The following is a 19,127-nucleotide window of genomic DNA, read 5'->3' on the forward strand; positions in this document are numbered from 1 at the left end:
CCAGTTTGGGGTCGCTGCCCCCCCCAGCCCCCTGCCCTGGGGCAACCACCATCTCCCACAGTACGGGGTCACCCCATGCTCCCCCCAGCCCCATCTATGGGCACCCACACGTGCCCCCCCAGCGCCCCTTATTGCAGTGTCCATCATCTCTACGGTGCCCCCCAACCCAATAGCAGAACGGGGTGAGGAGGTGTGTCCTCCAGCCCCGCCCCCTCCATGCAACAGCCAATAGGAGCGGGGGGGCGGGGCACGAGGCGCGGCCCCCACGTGCGCGGAGGGGCGCGGAGGGCGCAACGCATGGAGGAGGCGGCGGGGGGGGCACCGAACCCGAACCCGAACCCGAACCCGAACCCGAACCTCAACGCGGGGAGGGCCCGAATGGGGCAGCCCCCAGCGCAGAACCCCCCCCAAAAGGGCCGGGAGTTCTTCAGGGGACAGCGGAAGGAGTCCGAGGTGGGGAATGGGGGCATGGAATGGGGCTGGAAGTGCTGAGGAGCTGCGGGTTGGGGGGGGTCGGTCATTCTGGGGGTGGGGAGTCCGAGGGGGTCCTGGTCCGGGGGGGTTCCCTGCGCAGTCCCTGGGGTCACAGCGCCGGTTATCCCAGTGGTGTCCCCAGCCCCTGCATCTCAATGCTCCCCCCCCAGTTCCAATGCTCCCCGCACCCCAACACCCGGGGGCCGATGGCCCAACGGGGGGCGCAGACCCACAGTGGGCTCCTGTGCTGGGTGCGCTGGGGCTTCACCCCCCCCCCCCCCCCCCCCCCCCCCCCCCCCCCCCCCCCCCCCCCCCCCCCCCCCCCCCCCCCCCTCCTCCTTCCATGGCCCCACTGATCCGATTAGTCCTGAATTCCTCCTGGGATTTAGGATCCTGAAGGGGATCCGCAGCCCTGGGCTGCAAAAAAAATGGGGTGAAAAAGCGTAGTTTTGGTGCAGAGCGCTCAGCCCCGTGCTGAGCATCTTGGGGGTACCCATAGGGATGGGGTCGATGTACCTCGCTCCGCCCCACAGCCAGGAGGGAGCGATGGAAGTGCCATCCGTGACCCATTCATGCGTTCTCTCTCCGGGGTTTTACGCTCCAGTTCCGCTCCCGCTGCGGGAAATGGGGGGGGTCGGGGGGGGTCCGCAGCCCTGGGAGGGACGTAGGGAGAAGGGACGGCCCTGGAATTGAAGCTGGGAAGAACTGGGGAGCACACGTGGGGCTGAGTGCGGGGTGGATGCGTGCACGGGGCTGTGCGCTGGATGGAAGCCATGGATTTAAGACGGGAAGAACCGCTGTCCGTGCACGGGGCTGTTTGCAGGGTAAACGCTGCGGGTTTACGTTGGGAAGAACAGGGGTATGTGCTCGGGGCTGCCTGCAGGATGAAAGGCGTGGATTTAAACCGGGGAGGTTTTAGGCTGTGCAGAAATGGAGCTGCACACGCGGGGCTGCTGGGCAGGGTGCGAGCCGTGCATTTAAGCGTGCAGGGGCTGTTTGCAGCCAGGGCCGGCTGCTGTTTTTACGCACCGCTTCCAAACGCGCCGCTCTCCGCAGGGCTCCGTGGATTTCCCCACCGTGGAGTTCGAATACGGGGACGCCGACAGCCGCGGTGCAGAGCTCGCAGGTGGGGCTGTGGGGTGATCCGTGGGGCGGCAGCAACCTGGAAGGGAGAGAGAGGAGGGTTTAATTAACGGAGGGGTTAATAATGGGGTATAGGGAATGTGTAGGGATGATCATATCAGACTACGATATGATACTATGATGATATTGGAAGCAGCATAAAACCCCAAAGCCCGGAGCTGTTTGCATGGAAGCAGTGCTCGACCTGCCTGGCTGCGCGGTGCTCCTGGGGTTTCTCCTTTTGCAAAGTGACCAAATTGGGGCAAAATTACCCTCCAAATGGCACTGCAGGTGCAATGGGGCAGTGGCAGGGGCGGGGGTGAGGTGGAAGTTCCTATAGGTGAGGCTGTGGGGCTGATATGTGGCTCTGGGTCCCGTTTTTTATGCCACACTGGGGTATCCATGCTGTCCCCATTGCCTCATAGCAATGTGAAATGGGTTTGGGAGCAGAGTCAGAACCCGGAGCTCAGTGAAGTTCTAAAATTGCTCAGGGACACTGAGATATCAGCACTGTCCCCACTGTCCCATCGGCACCCACCAGGAGAGCTGCTGTAAGGCTCAAGAGTCCAGGGTCCCATTTGGGTTTTATTGGATTTTAATGCCATGTTGGGATATCTGCAGTGTTCCCAACATGAAATGAGACTGACTGGATGGTTATGGAAGCATTGAGTGGGATCCCAGTGCTCAATGGAGCTCCCAGAGAGCTCCAGGACAACACTGGGGTTCTGCCCCACATCTTGGGCATGTGGGGATATCTCAGAGGAATCTGGTGGTGATGAGGGGTGAAAACCCTTCTGGTAACCGCTGTCTGTGTTCCAGCAGAGCTGTACAGCTACACTGAGGAGCCCGAGCTCAGCACCAACCGGCGATGCTTCGAGGAAGAGTTTTGCCCCCAAGGTATGAGCTCTGTGTTCAGTGCCCCATGGCACAGTGCTGCCCCACAGCCCACACATCACTCTGTCCCCTCTGCAGCGCGGGGTCGGCAGTGGATGGAGCTGGACACGGCGCAGCAGAGGGCCCACGTGCTGCGGCTGCTGGAGGGGCTGGAGGTGGTCAGCAGGGAGCGGCGGCTGCGGGCAGCGCGGGCCATCCTCTACCTGGCACAAGGTGAGCACCTGGCCCAGCTCCGTCCCAGGGAGGTCCTGGGGGGTCCCAGGGCAGCACTCGCTGACCACGTTCCTCCCTGGGCCTCCCCAGGAGTGTTTGGAGACTGTGAGAGCGAAGGCGATGTCCTGCACTGGTCACGGCACAACAGCTTCCTGCTGTACCAGCTGGGCACCTTCAGCGCCTTCCTGGAGCTGCTCAGTATGGAGATCGAGTGAGAGGACGCCACAGCTCCCACCTTCCTCACCCTCCTCTTTGTCCTATTCTCCTCCACACCTCCCTCTTCATCTTAGTCTTTCTTCCATCCACCTATTCCTCATCCTCCTGGTCCTCTTCTTCATCTTATTCTTTCTCCCCATCCTTCACCTTCTTCATCTTATTCCTCTTCATCCTCCTCACCATCTTCATAATATTCTTTCTCCTCATTCTCCTCACACTCTTTTATCTTATTCTCCTCCTCAGCTTCCTTGCCCTCTTCATTCTCCTTCACACTCTTCATCTTACTCTTGTCCTCCTCTTCTTCATCTCATTCCTTCTTTCCACCCTCCTCACCCTCTTCCTCTCCTTATCTTCTCCACTCTCCTCTTCTTCACCTTATTGTCCTCCTCACCTTCCTCTCCTCCCTGTCCTCACTCTCCTCATCTCATTCCTCCTCCCTGAGGCCACCACCATGGCCATATTTTGGGAGTGGGCTCAGGATGAGGAGCCGCCCCACTGAGCTCATTATCCCCTTCCCCACAGCAACAGCCAGGCGTGCAGCAGTGCACTGCGGAAGCCGGCCATCTCTCTGGCTGACAGCACCGAGCTCAGGTACCCGTGGTAGCACTGGGATCCACTGGGGATGATGATTGGGACCATGTGTCACGTTCCTGTCCCATAAGGGTGCTGCTCAGCGTCATGTACCTGCTGGTGGAGAACATCCGTGTGGAGATGGAAACGGATCCCCCGGAGTGGAAATCCTGCCGAGAGACCTTCAGGACCGAGCTGAGTGAGCCATGGGATCACAGTTCAGTGGGGACAGCCTTGGGACAGGGCCAACCCTGAGCTCACTCCTGCTCCCTCCCTGCCAGGTTTCTCTGTGCGCTCCGATGAGCCCTTTGCTCTCTTGCTCTTCACGATGGTGACCAAGTTCTGCAGCGGCCACGCTCCGCACTTCCCTATGAAGAAGGTCCTGCTCCTGCTCTGGAAGGTGCTCCTGGTGGGTGCCCCATTTCCTTTTTTCAGGCATTGGGAATGCAGGGAACGGTGCTGGATGCAATCCATTGCGTAATCCAAGCATGGTGGGGCAACATCATCAAGCTGTAGATGTCCCTGTTGTTGCAGTTGGAGTGGGTGACCTCTCAAGGTCCTTTCCAACTCCAACCATTCTGTGATTTAGGATGGCACAAGGGGATGACCCAAGGTGAACAATTTCTGTTGGGGTTTCTGGGATGCAGGGAGCAGAAGAAGGCTGGAGAAAGTGCTGTGCTTTCTCAGCTCCCCACTTTGATAACCTCCACCTGGAAGCCTCAAATTGCTGCGCAATCCTGGGGTCCATCCCCTCCCCACTCTGCCACTTCTCTCCTTGGTCCCTAGTTCACGCTGGGAGGATTTGAAGCCCTGCAGACAATGAAGGTGAGGAGGAGGGAGGAGCTGGGGCTGCCTCCCCTGCCCGAGGACAGCATCCAGGTGATGCGCAGCATGCGTGCTGCCTCACCGCCCACCTGCTCCATTGAGCTGGCTGAGCAGCAGCAGAAGCGTGGCCATCGCAGCCGGCGGGTAAGGGCCTCCTCCTTGGGCATGGCCAGCCCTTCTCCAACGGGATCCATCACCCACTTGAGATTCCATTTTCCTTCCCCTTTTCTAAGTATTTCTCAGCTCATAAAAGTTGCTGCAGATCAGCCCTGTGAAGTACTCGAGATGGAGGAAGTGAGCAGACAGCCCTGACCCTGTGGCAAAGGGCTGATAAGTGCTGAGACCAAACTGCTTGCAGCAAACTTGTCTGTTTTTAGCTCAGTTCCTGGTGTTGTGGTGGTGTGGTCAGGGGATGAAAATGCCTTTTTTGTTGGGGGGAGGATGTTGGGTGGTAGCTCCAATAATTCAAATGAAAAAGGGGGTGACATTTCCTAGTTTGCTCTACAGAGAGGGGCTGTTTCTTGTCCAGGCTCTGGAGGCAGCCAGAAGGGAAATCCTCACCCAGGGCACATCTGGGAGCTCAGCCCTTTTAGGATGGAGATGTCAGGAGCTGTTGGCTGGGAGGAAACTGGAATCCATGGTGTGACATTGATTTATCCCTCCCCTTCTGCTGCAGCCTTTGATGAAGCAAGACAGCCTGGATATTTACAACGAGAGAGACCCCTTCAAGAGCGATGAAACAGGAGTTGACGAAGAGGAGAGTGATGAAGTGGATGGTGGGATTGAGGGGGAGCTGGACCTGATGGAGCGGGATGCACTCCTCCCTACCATACCAGCCCAGCGCCCACCTATAGAACGGGTGTTGTTCCCCAAAGGGCTGCCCTGGGCCCCCAAAGTCAGGTAGATCGTGGCATATCATTGCCATCCTCCCCAGCCCTAGCCAAACATGGCCAAGGCTGGTCTATGCATGGAAATACCATCTGTGGGGAGTCCTGGGTATGAACACCTCTAGAAATCAGTCCTAGAAAGCTAAATGTTTCTTGCCCCTACCAGTGCCCTCCCTCAGCAGGTGAGATATATGTCTGTTGTCCTCCTTGATTTCTTGATTTCATTTCTCTGCTGCTCCATCAGGCAGAAGGACATTGAGCACTTTCTGGAGGCGAGCAGGAACAAATTCATCGGCTTCACTCTGGGACAGTGAGTGTCAGGTGTAAGGGGCCACCAGAGCCTGTCCCCCAGCTCCCTTCGGTGCCACTGATGCAGTTTAAGGCCATACGTTTGGTATTATCTCATCCTATCCTTGTATTTACCTTCTGCCTTTTCCTCCAGGGACACCGAGACCCTGATAGGGCTGCCACGACCCATTCATGAGAGCGTGAAAACGCTGAAGCAGGTGAGACAATGGCTCTAAGATGGGATCAGAGCAATGGGGATATCACAGAAATGAGGGAATCTTTGGCCAAGGTCACTATGGCCATAGAGATACTGCAGGGCATCAAGTTTCATATGCATCAGCTTGGTGATACATCACTCACAAAAGGTTTGGAGTTGCTCACATGCTCTCAGCCCACAGTAAAGGTCTGATGCAGATTCTGTCCTCAGCTAGCTCAGCAAATGCTGTCATTGCTCAGTGTTGCATCCTGTAGTTGTATCGTTGCTCTGCTGCAACATCTGATGCACGGACTTGGATGTGAACGATCCAAATCGTTTACTTCAAATTCTCACATCACTTACATACATTCACAAGTTTCCTTTTTTTTTTTTTTTTGTCCCATCTGCCCTTACAACCTTCCCATCCACCTTTACATGTCAACAGAGTATTCTACAAACACTCCTTAACTGTGCATGTGGGTGCTCATCCGATCAGAGCCATGAGCCATTGCTTTTGATTTTTCTCTTCTAGAGGTGTTTTTGGTTCTCGTGCTGTTTATCTTGCTTCACAGCTGCTGCTCTGAATTGTTTTTCTCGTATTCCCACACCGCCTCTGTGTATCTTGCCAGCACAAGTACGTTTCCATCTCAGATGTCCAGATCAAGAATGAGGAGGAGCTGGAGAAGTGCCCCATGTCCCTGGTAAGATACGCTCCCCATCACTACATGGACACAGGGAAGAGATGTCACTGAAACCTGTACATCTTGGTCACACCTCCAATGCTCTCAAACACTACATTCTGACCCAATCATTAAGTCCCCAGGTTGATTTTTGGGGGAAGAAACTGACATATCTCAAGTGTGCAGACTGGAGATACCTTCCCCCCCCCCCCCCCCTTGTTTTTAATGTTTCCCTGTGCTAGGGGGAAGAGGAAGTCCAAGAAACCCCTTGTGAGGTCTTGTATCGAGCAATGCTATACAATCTCCCCCAGTATATGGTAAGCCTGTGTTCCTTAGAAATGAAATAGGGTCTGTGGGTGTTAGGGATCTGAACGTTGGGATTTCGGTGGGAATCCAGAGCAGAGCTGGGTGGAAAGTCATCTCCAAGAGGAGGGTTCCAGAGGATCGAGGAGGTCAGATACCCAGAGGCATGGTCCAGTGTTTGGAGATAGGACAGTGGGACATCCCTTTCAGCTTTCCCACCGACTCAAGAGATTCCCACACACTACAATTCACAAATTCAGCTCTTTTAAGATGCATTTTGGGCCACCTACAGTCTGTCTGCAGGGAGAGGCAAACATTTAAATGCAATAAGCTGCAGCGCTGTTTTATCCATACCACTAGAGCTCAGTGCATCAACTTAATACAAAAGCTGAGCTGCCCTGCTGCCTGCAGTTGAGTACAAAAGGAGAGCTGAGCATTGGCACAGCTGGCCCATCACCATGAGTGAACCTTGGGCTGGTGGAAACTTCTAGAGCTGGCTTGAAGTTGTCTAGTCTCAAGGAAAAGGAAGGGATTCGCCCTTTGCCTCCACACCTGCCTCCTCTGCAGATCGCTCTGCTGAAGATCCTCCTTGCTGCAGCGCCCACCTCCAAGGCCAAAACTGACTCCATCAACATCCTGGCAGACGTCTTGCCTGAGGAGATGCCGTAAGTCCTGAAGGAGATACCTCCAGCTGTTCCAGCCTTGGACCAAGTGGGAAAGTTGGGAGTTGCAAATAGGTTAAGGGAGCCCCAAATGTGGGCATGGGGCTGCAGATGTGGGGTCCAAGGGATGTGGGTCAGTGATGGTCCCATCAGGTTGATGGTTAGCCTTGATCTTCCCTCACCATGCCAGCATCACTGTCCTGCAGAGCATGAAGTTGGGGATTGATGTGAACAGGCACAAGGAGATTATTGTGAAGAGCATCTCGGCTCTACTGCTGCTGCTCCTCAAGCACTTCAAGCTGAACCACATCTACCAGGTGAGCACTGAGAAGGGGTCACGGTTGGTGCTCGTGGGGCTGGTGCATCCTTACTGGAGCTCTCCAGGAAATGTTTCCAAGAGGAGCAGTGGATTGTAGGGATGAACCCTGGCTCTGGGACATGTTTTTTAGAGCATTACTCATGCAGGAATAACCTGCCTGCAATATATCTTTGGCTGTTTGTTGACAGGGTGGTTTCCACTCATGTGGAAAGAGCTCTCTGACTTGTGGATGAACACATGCTGTGGTTAATCAGGTTAGAATTCCAGAGATCTCAGCAGAGGGAGCCTCTCCTGGCAGCCGGGGTGGGGAGGAGTTAGGCAGGATTCCTCCTGCTGTGCCCAACTTCCACACGAGCAGTGGGGCTAGGCAGGACTCGTGAGGTCCTCAGCAGGGTAGAGCTCTCAGGGCTCTGGCCTCAGTAGAACCAGCTCAGGGTCCTAGATGCAGTTTGATTTGTGTTAAACAATTAGTGGGCATTTTTCTTTTTCTCTTTCCCTTTCTTTCCCTTTCTTTCCCTTTCTTTCCCTTTCTTTCCCTTTCTTTCCCTTTCTTTCCCTTTCTTTCCCTTTCTTTCCCTTTCTTTTCTTTCCCTTTCTTTCCCTTTCTTTTCCTTTCTTTTCTTCCCTTATCTTTCCCTTTCTTTCCCTTTCTTTCCCTTTCTTTCCCTTTCTTTCTTTTCCTTATCTGTTCTTTTTGCTGATCTGTGCAAATGGGTTGAAGGAGCTGCTTGGGCAAGGGGATTGGAGTAGATGATCTCTAGAGGTCCCTTCCAGCCCCTGCAATTCTGTGAACTGTAGAAGCCAGAATGGAAGTTACCCTATATCCTTTGTAGTAGTCAGTCTCCTCCTTTTCCTTCCATATTTAATGTTTTCCCCCAGTTTTTACCTTGAAAAGCGACCTGCATTCACTGGGTGCACCTCTTCTAGAGTCTTGCCATGAAATTCTGTGTGTCAACACACTTTTCCAGATGCTGGGAGTTGTTGTATGTGATGCAAGCCTCACACAGCAGACTTGTGCACAAGGAAGATGGTCTGCCAGGTTCAGAGCAAACCATCCAAACTGGAAATGGAAATTCCCAGCACACGCTTCCAGTTGTTCCTGTTGACGCTGACCCATTTCGCTTCTCTCCCCCAGTTTGAGTATGTGTCCCAGCATTTGGTGTTTGCCAACTGCATCCCGCTGATCCTGAAGTTCTTCAACCAAAACATCATGTCCTATATCACTGCCAAAAACAGGTACAGCCACGCATGCGATGGCCAGTGATGCTGCAGTGGGAAATACAGCACGATGCTCAAGCAAGGGCAAAGTGTGGCACTGAATCCTCTCCATGCCAGATGCTTTCCAAAAAGAAACCAAACCCCACTTATATGTATTAATAAAATGTATGTCTAAAGTACATTTTATTATTATACACACATACACATATATTATATATGTGTACGTTTGAGGGTTTTTTGGTTGGCTACTTTTAGAAAGGCAGTAGACACAGAAGGCTTGGAAACTTTGGGCAAGACTCAACGCCCTTGCCATGCATTATCTTGCTGGTAATATTCTTGCTGTCAGATATTTCCATTTTAACCTAAAATCTGCTTTTCGTATGAGTTTTTGTTTTTAATATACACACAAATAACTGATCTGCCATGTCCTAATGGATCCACCTCCTCCAAACCCCCACTAATGCATGCCTGGGAGCAGGGAGGGCTCTGCTCGTTAGGCTCACATGCCGATTGTCCTTAATGAGTCTCTTCTTTCCCATCTTCCACAGCATCTCTGTCCTGGATTACCCGCACTGTACAGTCCACGAGTTGCCTGAGCTCACTGCAGAAAGCCTAGTAAGTGAAGCAGAGCACTTGTAACAGTATTGCTTTATGCAGGTGGGTGAGGAAGGACTTTTCTTTCATTTTTTCTGTGTCTTCAGCCCCAAAATAGACTTTTTCCTGTAGAAGGGCTTGAAAATTTATCTCACTGCTGCTGCTAAAATTTCGAGCCTATGTCGTTTTCCTTGGCTGTGAACACGTTGCAATCAGAAATAAAGGGAAAGGCTTTCTGTGGTTTTGATGAGCCAAAGTTGGCCCGATGGGGACATCTAGTGACACATCGTTGGGAGCTCTAGTGGCACACAGTGGTCTTTTTCTCCTTTTATCCTTGTTTCCTTTTTTCCTTTCCCTCTTTTCCTTTTTCCCCCTTCCCTTGCTTCCCTTCTTTATCTTTCTCTCTTTCCCTTTTCATTTTTTCATTTTCTTTTTACTTTTTCCCCTTTTTTCTTTTCTCTTTCTTCCTTCCTTTCTCCCTTTCCCTTTCTCCTTCTCCCTTTTCCCTTGTCTTTTTTTTCCTTCTCCCTTTTTCCTTTTCCTTTTCACCCTTCCTTTTCCTTTTCCTTCCCTTCCCTTTCCTTTTCCTTTCTTTTCTTTCCCTTTCTTTTTTCTTCTTTTCTTCCTTCATTTCTTCTCCTCCCTTTTTCTTTCTTCACCTCCCTCTTTTATTGATTGCTAACTCCATTTCTATAAAAATCCAGTGCCTATTTACAGAAATCAAACACACACTGCTTCACTGCTTCTTCAGTGACATTAGTGCACGTAGTTGTGTTTCTTTTCTTCAGCCAATATTTATGCTGTCTTTTGTTTGTTTTAACTCTGTTGCACTGATTTAACATCACAGCCATATCACATTTCCTGGCAGATGTAATAGATGATAATGCTTTCAGGGGGCTGCACGCAGGATGTGCTTGGTTTGCTTCTGTGGAAAACTAGGACACGCTCAGCAGTGCTGTTTCCAGAGCAGGGACTGTGGGAACTGCTGCTGTACAGGAATAAATACAGGATAAATAACTCAGCTGCGGTATCCAGAGGTGGTCATGCTGGGTGGAGCCTCCCGCAGAACCATGGCCTCTGCTGGCAGAAAAGGGCGTTTTCTCAGAGTGGCTTTCACCAGAATTTAAGTGCTCCTAATCAGATGATTTCTTCTTTTTTGGCCTCTAAAGAATGATATGCATGCCACTGCTTTCACCATTGCTTATTGGGATGATGTGCTTGGTGCTCGCTTTTAAGAACAAAGGCATCATGCTGACAGCGTTTTCATGGGTAAATCATGTTTTCTGACACTTCCATCAGTGTCTAATCACACTCTCCACCTGGAGATGCCCAGAAGGTGGAATGCTCAACAGGCTGTAATTTGTTCACAGGTCATTAAGGCTGTGGCTTGCTGTGAGTGGCTTATAAAATAAGTAGCACTTGTTTCTGCTCTTATCCAAATAGGTTATTTGTGGGACACTTGTGCTGTGCTCAGCATAAACCAGGCAGCCGTGCTGATGCAATTAGTGCTCAGATGTGCCATGGGCACTATTTCCACGCGCTGGTGCTGACATGCAGCTCGTATTTAAAATAATGCATGGGCTGCGCTTAAGCTGGAGAGGATCTCTGCTATAGAAAAATCTTGTTCTCCCAAGAGAAATGTTGCTGGTCCATCCTTCATTATTTTGTCATTTCTTCTTATTTATCCATAGCATCCTCTAAGCATGTAGTAATTTACAAATCGATTCATATAATTAGCAACAAAACGTTTGCTAAGCAGTGATGACTAGGCTGTAATTTGCTTGGCAAACAATCAATACAAACCTCCTAAAACACACATTCCCAGTGACAAAGCAATGTGATTTCTCCTGGATAACACCCTAAACCGAAGCGCAAATTAAAGCACTGACTTGATCTGAGGATTTCAGAAAGGTTTCTCTGTCTCTGTGTGCCATTGGCAGCGTGATGGTGAACCATCAGGGCTCTGCTTTCCCCTCTTTGCTTGTAGGAAGCCGGAGACAACAACCAGTTCTGCTGGAGAAACTTATTCTCCTGTATTAACCTGCTGAGGATCCTGAACAAGCTGACCAAGTGGAAGCACTCGAGGACAATGGTAAGGAGGATCACTGCAGTAAAGTTGTCAAGGAGGCAATCGGTCCCTTCATCCAAGCCACTGATGAATGAGTTAACCCATACTGGACCCAACGTTGACATTTGAAGGACATCACATTTTTTTTGGTCTTCCACATGCTTTTACAAAGTGGTGCTGCCCAGAGCTGTGCAGGCAACATTTCCATTGTTTTGCTGAGCTCATTGCACTGATTTCCAATGCCTTTTTTTGGCAGATGCTGGTAGTCTTCAAGTCGGCCCCGATACTAAAGCGAGCTCTGAAGGTGAAGCAGGCCATGATGCAGCTGTACGTCCTCAAACTCCTGAAAATCCAGACCAAATACCTGGGACGTCAGTGGAGAAAGAGCAACATGAAGACCATGTCAGCCATCTACCAGAAGGTGCGACACCGCATGAACGACGACTGGGCGTATGGCAATGGTGAGTCGTACCAGAAGACGTCCTCTCCATGGGCAGGTTTTGCCCTAGGACCTGTTGGAACGCTATAAACTTGCTTGGGTCAGCACTTGGGTTTTCTTTTTCTGAAGCCTTAAGGTACCATCAGGAGGGAACTAATTGCATGAGGAATAATCGGGTCAGGATGGGATGCAGTTAAGCTCAGGTCTCCAAGCTGAGTTTCCACCAAACCCAGCCCTCCATTTCCACAATTTCACAAATTGATTGCTTTTACCACTGAGGCACCAAACTGCTCTGTACCAAACATGTGTGCCTGGTATGGCCACAGAGCGGAAACCCAAGCAGTAGCCCCACACTTCACACCAGAGACAACATTGGTCACAGCCAAGGGTTCTGAATCCATAAGGTGAAGCACAGGCCAGACGTGTTGGTCTGTTTAAACAGCTCTTCTGTGCTCTAAATCTGTATTTTTAGTAGGCTTTTCCCTCCTTTGAGCACTGCTGAGACCTTGGCATGATTTTTTTAACTCTTTACAAGCAATTGTTAGCTTTCCAACAGGGTTTAGCAGTATGCTTTCAATCTTGATCTCCCTGCCTTAGAAGTCTGTGGAGATTTTGAGTTGAAGTGACGAGGCCTTTCCAAAAAAAGCAGCTTTGTAATTGTACAGAGTCCTCAAAGCAGAGAACAGAAATAATTGTGCTTCTATAGGAAGCTTTCTGACTCTGCTTAATTTACAAGTGATTTTAATACACTTCAGCTAATTACTTCAAATTAAAATGCATGCATAATGGGAACTCGTTATGAATAATTATCATAGAATTAGGAATAACGGACTGGTAAATCAGTGCAGGGATGTGATGCTGTAAAACCTTCATCCTTTCTTTTACTCAAACCTTATTTCATTCCACGATGCCATGATTTTGCTCGATCTTAAACCTAGATATCGATGCGAGGCCATGGGACTTCCAGGCTGAAGAATGCACACTGAGAGCCAGCATTGAAGCCTTCAACAGCCGGAGATACGACAAACCTCAGGATTCAGAGTTTGCACCGGTGGACAACTGCCTGCAGAGCGTGCTGGGGCAGCGGCTGGATCTCCCCGAGGACTTCCACTACTCCTATGAGCTGTGGCTGGAGAGGGAGGTATTTTCCCAGCCCATCCGCTGGGAAGAGCTGCTGCGCTACCAGTGAGAGCCACCACGTCACCCGTCCCATCCCAACAGGGACTTCAGGTGCTACAGTGAGGAAAGGAAGACAATTTTAAGTAAAGCTGGAAGAAAATCACATTTCTAAAGAGTCCAGGCCTCTCTGTAACCATCCAGACACCTCAACACTCATTTTCTTGGCAGTCTTCCCTTTGTTGTGACCTCTTGGAGGCCATGAGGTACCAACAGACCTGCATGGAGGCCAAGGACCAGGTTCCAGCATCTCATTGGTGCCAACATCAGGAGTGACCTCACCTGGTTTTCACTGAAGATTTATGACTGTGTATGAGAGATCTGAGTCTGTGCTGTCCCTTAGCTTGTTAAGTCTGTTATAAGAGTATCTCAGCTTTGATAAGTCTTCATCTCACCCAGATGCCTGAGCTGATGCATTTTCATTTGCTCAGTTATGATGATGTGCTTCAAACACCACACTGCTATGATGAAGTAAAACACACAAAATAGGTGGCACCGTCTATGACAGTCCCAAGTAGAGCTGTATGACTTGGCCATAGGGCATGACATTACCACTTGCCCCCAGGGCAGCAGCACTGCTGGGATTGTATGGCAGATTTACAGATTTCTTACACAATTTTTGCATTAGTCACTAGGTATAGTGATGCACTGCACTACCTTTATCACTGCTTCACTTTCCTTCACTCCTCTGCTCACTGCTATGAGAGTAAAACAAATGACAAGCTTTGCAGGGCGTAGAGCTGCAGAGGAGGTTCACTGCCATGTTTCTTTCCACCTGCATTAAGTCCAGAATTACTGGCCCAGAAGTTACCAACCCAAACTACAGGATGTCTAAACATGCCACAGAAAGGTTTTATTTTTCTCATCGAGCAAGATGCTCCATTACAAAGTCCATACAGGAAAATAAAATGCAGCAGGCTGATTGTTTTTGAAGGATAATTACTGCAACATTAGGTTTCCAGAGAGCTTCATTGCTCTTTACCCTTTGCAGCCCTATAGGAGACAGCACGCGCCACGTCTTCTGGAAAATAACCTGATTTTTGCACAGGATTTTGGTTCTCTAGGAGGATGTTTGTGCTGAGTCTTAAAGTGGGAAGGAAGAGTGCTTTGGGTACCACTTTGCTGCCAATGTATGACAGTAACAGCAGATGGTGCAGTCCAGAACGTTCAGACTCACACAATGAGCTGTGAGTGTGGTGACAGTATGAAAGATTATAAGAGATGAAAGATTACATCTTTTTCTACAGAATGCTGTCAGCCACTCACAGGGAATCCTGGTCTAACTTTTCCTCCCTTCTGAAATCAGTTCTTTTGTCAAAGAAAAATGTGTCAATATAGTGCAGGCAAAACTGTATTTCTCCCACACTGTACGGCTACCAACACACAGAGCATGCAGGTGATAAAACCACAGGTATTTGTCATGGCAGGATTTGTGCTTATTGCTGTGGAACTGAACTGAGAATGTTTTCTTAATGTGGTTTGCAAAAGGCACTTTTCAAAGAGCTGCCATTAGTAAACCCGCTCACCTCTTTAGGAATGCTTCTGTTCACAATAAACCAGAGTGACTTTTCAAGTCCAATCATTCACGTGAACTTTCTTCTTTGTGCACCTTAATTGACATACTAATTTTGATTGACTTTATTTCTTTTTATAGAACAATCCTTTCAAAACAACCCAAAAAGTCAGGTCCCTTGCATATACAAGTGGTAGAAATGTAGCATAAATGCCACTGCTCTCAGCCACATGCTACAAATATAGAGCCCAGGACCAGCTGAATTTTCTTCTTCCTTTTCCCTCTCTTCCCTGCAGTGTTAGTGTAGGCCCTGGTTATTCTGTTTGACATAAGGTTCATGCTTCTACTCTTTGCATTTAAATTGTGCTTCATGTGAGGGCTCCACAGCTTATTGGTGTTTTCTATCTGTACTGAGAACAGAAATACAAATTCTTAACTGAATCTCTGTGTGGTAGAAAGATGGAAATAACTGCAATGTTTCGATACTACTTCCACCACCAAAAAAATTAAGCTCTGTAGATATCCCCCTATGCGAAAACTGAGCCCATGTGTAAAAATAAAAAGTAAATAGGGGAAGGCAGAGCTTTTAGCTTCAGTTCTTTCATCCCATCATGGCTTTATCACACTTTTATTGAAGCAGGCCATGCTTTGTAAGGATTTCTTTCAGAAAGAAGGAAAATGTGGGTGTCAAGCTGATAAAAAAAAGTGTTCTCACTGCACTCTGCAAAGCAGCTGTGGGGCTGACACACCAGTTTAACAGGAATAGGGGGAACCTCTATTTTAATAAGTTTATTTTAGTTACAACCAGATGTGGGTCAGTCAAACAACGCAATAAGCTCAAAACTTCCCCTTAAGGTGTTTAAGCACTGAGGCCCCTCTGGAAAACTCTCTTACCAGCACTTCTGAGCCCAAGGAGCTGCTTCTCCAGCAGTGCTAGGAAATATTCCATCCCAATATTGTGCTTCTCCAGCCACCAGCAGGCAGCAGTTGGAAATCCCCCCCCTTCACAGTGAGGGTTTCCATCTCCCTAAAAGAGAGGTTTTGATGAGTTTCAGAGTGAAGTTTCTAACAGCTCCTGTGCAGCTGAGGGGACCGTATCTGTTATCTTACCCTGAACGCAACTGTTGATTCCAGGAATGGCTGTGTGCTCAGTTTCTGTGGCAAACTGCACGCAGAGTTTTTTCTTCAGCCAACAGGTGGCTGCAGGAAGTTTTGCTGCTTGCAAGTTGTCTTCTTCACTGCCTGAAGATTCTTCTCCTTCCATTTTTAGCCTCATTTCCTAAGGACAGAATGTCCAAAGACATTATAAGCAGCTTATGAACTGGATAGCCAATGTCACGCAAACTTGAGGAAGGGATAAAAAGCCTCAAAGATATTCCCTAAGTTCCCTTGAAGAATTGTGAAAGTTGGCAGCTGGGTGGGAGGGGGAGACCCCATTAAGGTCCCAGCCAAGATCCCCAGTTGCACTAAGGGAAGGATGTCATGAATTCCACAGCTTATGGAGCAGCTTATAACGACAGGGAGACGTGCTGGCCTGCCAGCTGCCAGAGCTGGAGCACTCTTTATTTATCAAACTGAAATTACAGCAATGACTGTATGAGGCCAGGCTTATTATCCTCCCAGTTTGCACAAACTTCCCTTAATTATTTATGTAAAGCCTTGCATGTGCAAACAGCAGCTTGCTTTTCTTAGCCAGGTTCAAGCATGTTTATGAAAACCAACAGCTGAGTTCATGGGCTGATTTCTGAGTGCTCAATCTAATATTGCTGACACACTTGTCATTAGTGCTACTTCTCTGAACTCTGAGTAGTCAGTAAAATGTGGTATCTTGCCAGTTGTTTTTGCTAAAAGGAGATAATTACGATTGCTTCTTTCATGCCGTGTGGTTTGTTAATAAAAATTAAACATCATCATTTTTTTCCATCAGCGTAGAAAAAAATATGAATTTTTGTATTATTTGTCATTTTTTTGTGATTTATTCTATTATCCCCAAGCCTCATTCAGAACTGTCTTACTTAGAAAGTCTACAGAGCTGGTTTCTGACCACACCACCACATCCTGTCCTGTTTTCTCCTGTCTTTTTGGTTCCTTCTGATTCCTTTGAACCTACCTGGCAGTGAAAGTTCTAGTAGGGCTGTTTCCACCTCAGAAAGCAAACTGTTCCAGTTCCTGCAGCCTTGTAGAGGCAGGAACAGGAGAGCAATGACCAGTACAACAAAGAACGGGAGCTAAGCCACCAAAAACACAACACCCACAACACAGTCATGCCCTGTCTGTCCAATACTGAAGGCCCTGCTCCTATTCAAATAGCAAGGAACTTCTTCAGCTTACAAGACACCTCCTGCATCATCCTGACAAGCTCGGTCTATGATACAGGGTAACAGTATCCCTCATTTTCCTTTGCCACCCAATGCCAGAAGTTCATCACGCTGAGTGTGAACAGGGAGATAAGGTGCTCACCAGCCGCAGTGAAGCCTGATACTCCCACTGATCAGAAAGTAATTCCCTTTCTCTGACGCAACAAAACCTTCTGGATCCTATTTGTGGCAAGGAAAGAAGTTATGAAAAATTACTGTCTTCTAGAGCAAAGAAAATACCCATGAGAAGTTTAAGAATTGGAGATGTATGCTTCCAAGGTCTTATGACTTGTCCTTGAAAACATGATTACAAGAGAAGTGTTTCCACTGGATTGAAAGAGAGGTACTGCACCATATTCATAGTAGTGACATTTGGACATTACCTCTTGTCTTTCCTGAACTCAGTCCTTTTCTCTTTGTGGCAAATACATCCGATGGTTTCCATTCTGTTTCCAAACTGCCTTTCAGACCATCCTTCCTCCTTGACGTGGGCTCTGAGGCTGCTGTGGTGTTGCGTGGTGACCCTGCTGTTATTTCCAGCATTCCCTGGTCTCACTTCTCCATTCAGCCAGGCTCAGCTTTCCCTCTCCATCAAAGAGACAGCCGTTAGACTTATGTTAATGCTTTAGAATTATTGCTAGATGAATCTTTCTGGATTGAAATTTGTTAATCCATGGAATATATATCCATGTTGAGGATGGTATTAACCACTACATAGATGTCCACTATGTTACATGGCTCACTTTGTAATGGAAATCTCATGCAGAAGGAAGTTGCTCAGCACAGCTTCTTTTGCTTTCATTTTTGGGAGTTCTTTCAACCATTCTTTATTAATCCATGTTTTGTCCACAGGCTTGGCTCATTCTCTGTATCTCCTTCTATTTTTCAGCATCTGATTGAAATACTCTCCTTGCAAATACTCCCTCCACTACAGAATTTCAGTCCCCTTCTGCACTTTGGCATTCCTAATCAATTCTATCAGTACGACAAAAAATCTTCACACCTTCGAACCGCTGCATCCCATAAGCGCATCTGAAGCAACAGCTGAATGCCGATGAATCATTACAATCACACAGGATGGAAATCTGTGTTTGTCATAAATCCAACAACCTCGAGGAAAAAGAGGAAGAGCAGAAAAGGTGGCTGGAGAAGTCTGTAAATCTCGTTTACAGGTTTACCTACCTTTGTGTCATTTTCATGATACTTACTTGTAAATCTCCTTTACAGGTTTACCTACCTTTGTGTCATTTTCATGATACTTGCAGGAAATTAACATATTTGAATCATTGCCTCAGACTTTGTCTGAACCAACTTTTGGTTCAGAAGTGATGGCAGAAGGGATGAGAGGCAATTTGTAGCAGTGAAACTCCCTTTCTTTAGGGAAAATGTGCTCAAATCAGCAAACCTCCAAACTCCTACCTGTTATTTCGAAGATAAGCTTGGAAATTCAATAAGGCTTAGGCCTTTCAGTCTTAAAGGGTTATGGGTAGATTCCAAGAGGCAAAGGTTTGAGAAAAACGGAACTGTGATGTAGGAAGTTTCATTGAAGTGCTGTAGTTTGGCTGCAGTGTGATCAAGAAGTGCTATTTTCTACTTTTTTTTGTCTTTTAACGAGATGATTCATCTCCTGCTGGTAGTTTCCACTTGTGCTTTGGACTCTTGTCACTTTGCAGAAGCGTGATGCTGAGAGATATGGAACAGAAACCGCCTCCAAACCTGTCCCAAAACCAAAGCTAAACTCAATAACATGACGGGCTCTGCCTCCCCCAGCACCACACACCACACCTTGGCCCTCAAAGACACAAAAACCTCACTTCTTCCTCCACCAAACCCCGACCTCCACCACAACCTTTGCAAAACACGGCTTCTATCAGCCGAAACTGACGCGATATTTCCTTCGCCTGTTTTGTTTTACTTTCCCAGAGCCCTTTTAACGGACACCGTTTCCTCACAGACCCACACGCCGATCGCTTTTCCCGCCCACCTCCTGAGGCGACCGTTAACAACTTCCCGCCTCCCTCTGCGCATGCGCGGGCTGAGGTGGCGCGGCCTCGTTTGTTCTCATTACGCATGCGCACAGTGAGCAATTCCGCTTCGCATTGCGCATGCGTAG

The 19,127-nt window shown here is 48.7% G+C and overlaps 2 protein-coding genes and 1 long non-coding RNA gene across 10 annotated transcripts in view; 2 read left to right on the plus strand and 1 right to left on the minus strand.

Annotated features, from left to right (window-relative positions):
• Window positions 1-197: 197 nt before the first annotated feature.
• Window positions 198-14,736, plus strand: STRIP2 (striatin interacting protein 2). 4 transcript variants are annotated; one of them, XM_015855196.2, is made up of 21 exons: window positions 199-453; window positions 1,531-1,600; window positions 2,419-2,493; window positions 2,569-2,703; window positions 2,794-2,914; window positions 3,442-3,510; window positions 3,582-3,688; window positions 3,771-3,898; window positions 4,276-4,458; window positions 4,991-5,214; window positions 5,446-5,511; window positions 5,644-5,707; window positions 6,315-6,386; window positions 6,608-6,682; window positions 7,236-7,333; window positions 7,521-7,647; window positions 8,785-8,885; window positions 9,416-9,482; window positions 11,449-11,553; window positions 11,786-11,990; window positions 12,907-13,157. In XM_015855196.2, the coding sequence occupies exons 1-21, from the start codon at window positions 217-219 to the stop codon at window positions 13,155-13,157; spliced, it is 2,580 nt and encodes an 859-aa protein (XP_015710682.2). In that variant the 5' UTR covers window positions 199-216. The 4 variants fall into 4 exon arrangements, with proteins under 4 accessions (XP_015710756.1, XP_015710682.2, XP_015710918.1 ...); XM_015855358.2 differs by lacking the exon at window positions 199-453 and adding an exon at window positions 1,188-1,298 and having other exon boundaries at window positions 12,907-14,736; XM_015855270.2 differs by lacking the exon at window positions 6,608-6,682 and having other exon boundaries at window positions 198-453; window positions 12,907-14,736.
• Window positions 1,292-19,068, minus strand: LOC107310192. 5 transcript variants are annotated; one of them, XR_004308974.1, is made up of 4 exons: window positions 17,398-18,989; window positions 15,768-15,936; window positions 15,552-15,684; window positions 1,292-1,636 (listed from the first exon to the last, which is right to left on the minus strand). It is a non-coding gene; the product is annotated as an uncharacterized LOC107310192 (long non-coding RNA). The 5 variants fall into 5 exon arrangements; XR_001553518.2 differs by lacking the exon at window positions 1,292-1,636 and adding an exon at window positions 18,999-19,068 and having other exon boundaries at window positions 15,432-15,684; window positions 17,398-18,730; XR_001553530.2 differs by lacking the exon at window positions 1,292-1,636 and having other exon boundaries at window positions 15,432-15,684; window positions 17,398-18,124; window positions 18,434-18,999.
• Window positions 19,026-19,127, plus strand: part of SMKR1 (small lysine rich protein 1) — a 6,022-nt gene continuing 5,920 nt past the window's right edge. Inside the window, exon 1 of the mRNA XM_015855549.2 lies at window positions 19,026-19,093. Coding sequence (XP_015711035.1) covers window positions 19,041-19,093 — 53 coding nt within the window. The 5' untranslated portion in view covers window positions 19,026-19,040. The remainder of the gene's footprint in view (window positions 19,094-19,127) is intronic.

This window comes from Coturnix japonica, chromosome 1, assembly GCF_001577835.2.
Source record: "Coturnix japonica isolate 7356 chromosome 1, Coturnix japonica 2.1, whole genome shotgun sequence".
NCBI classification, from domain to species: Eukaryota; Metazoa; Chordata; class Aves; order Galliformes; family Phasianidae; genus Coturnix; species Coturnix japonica.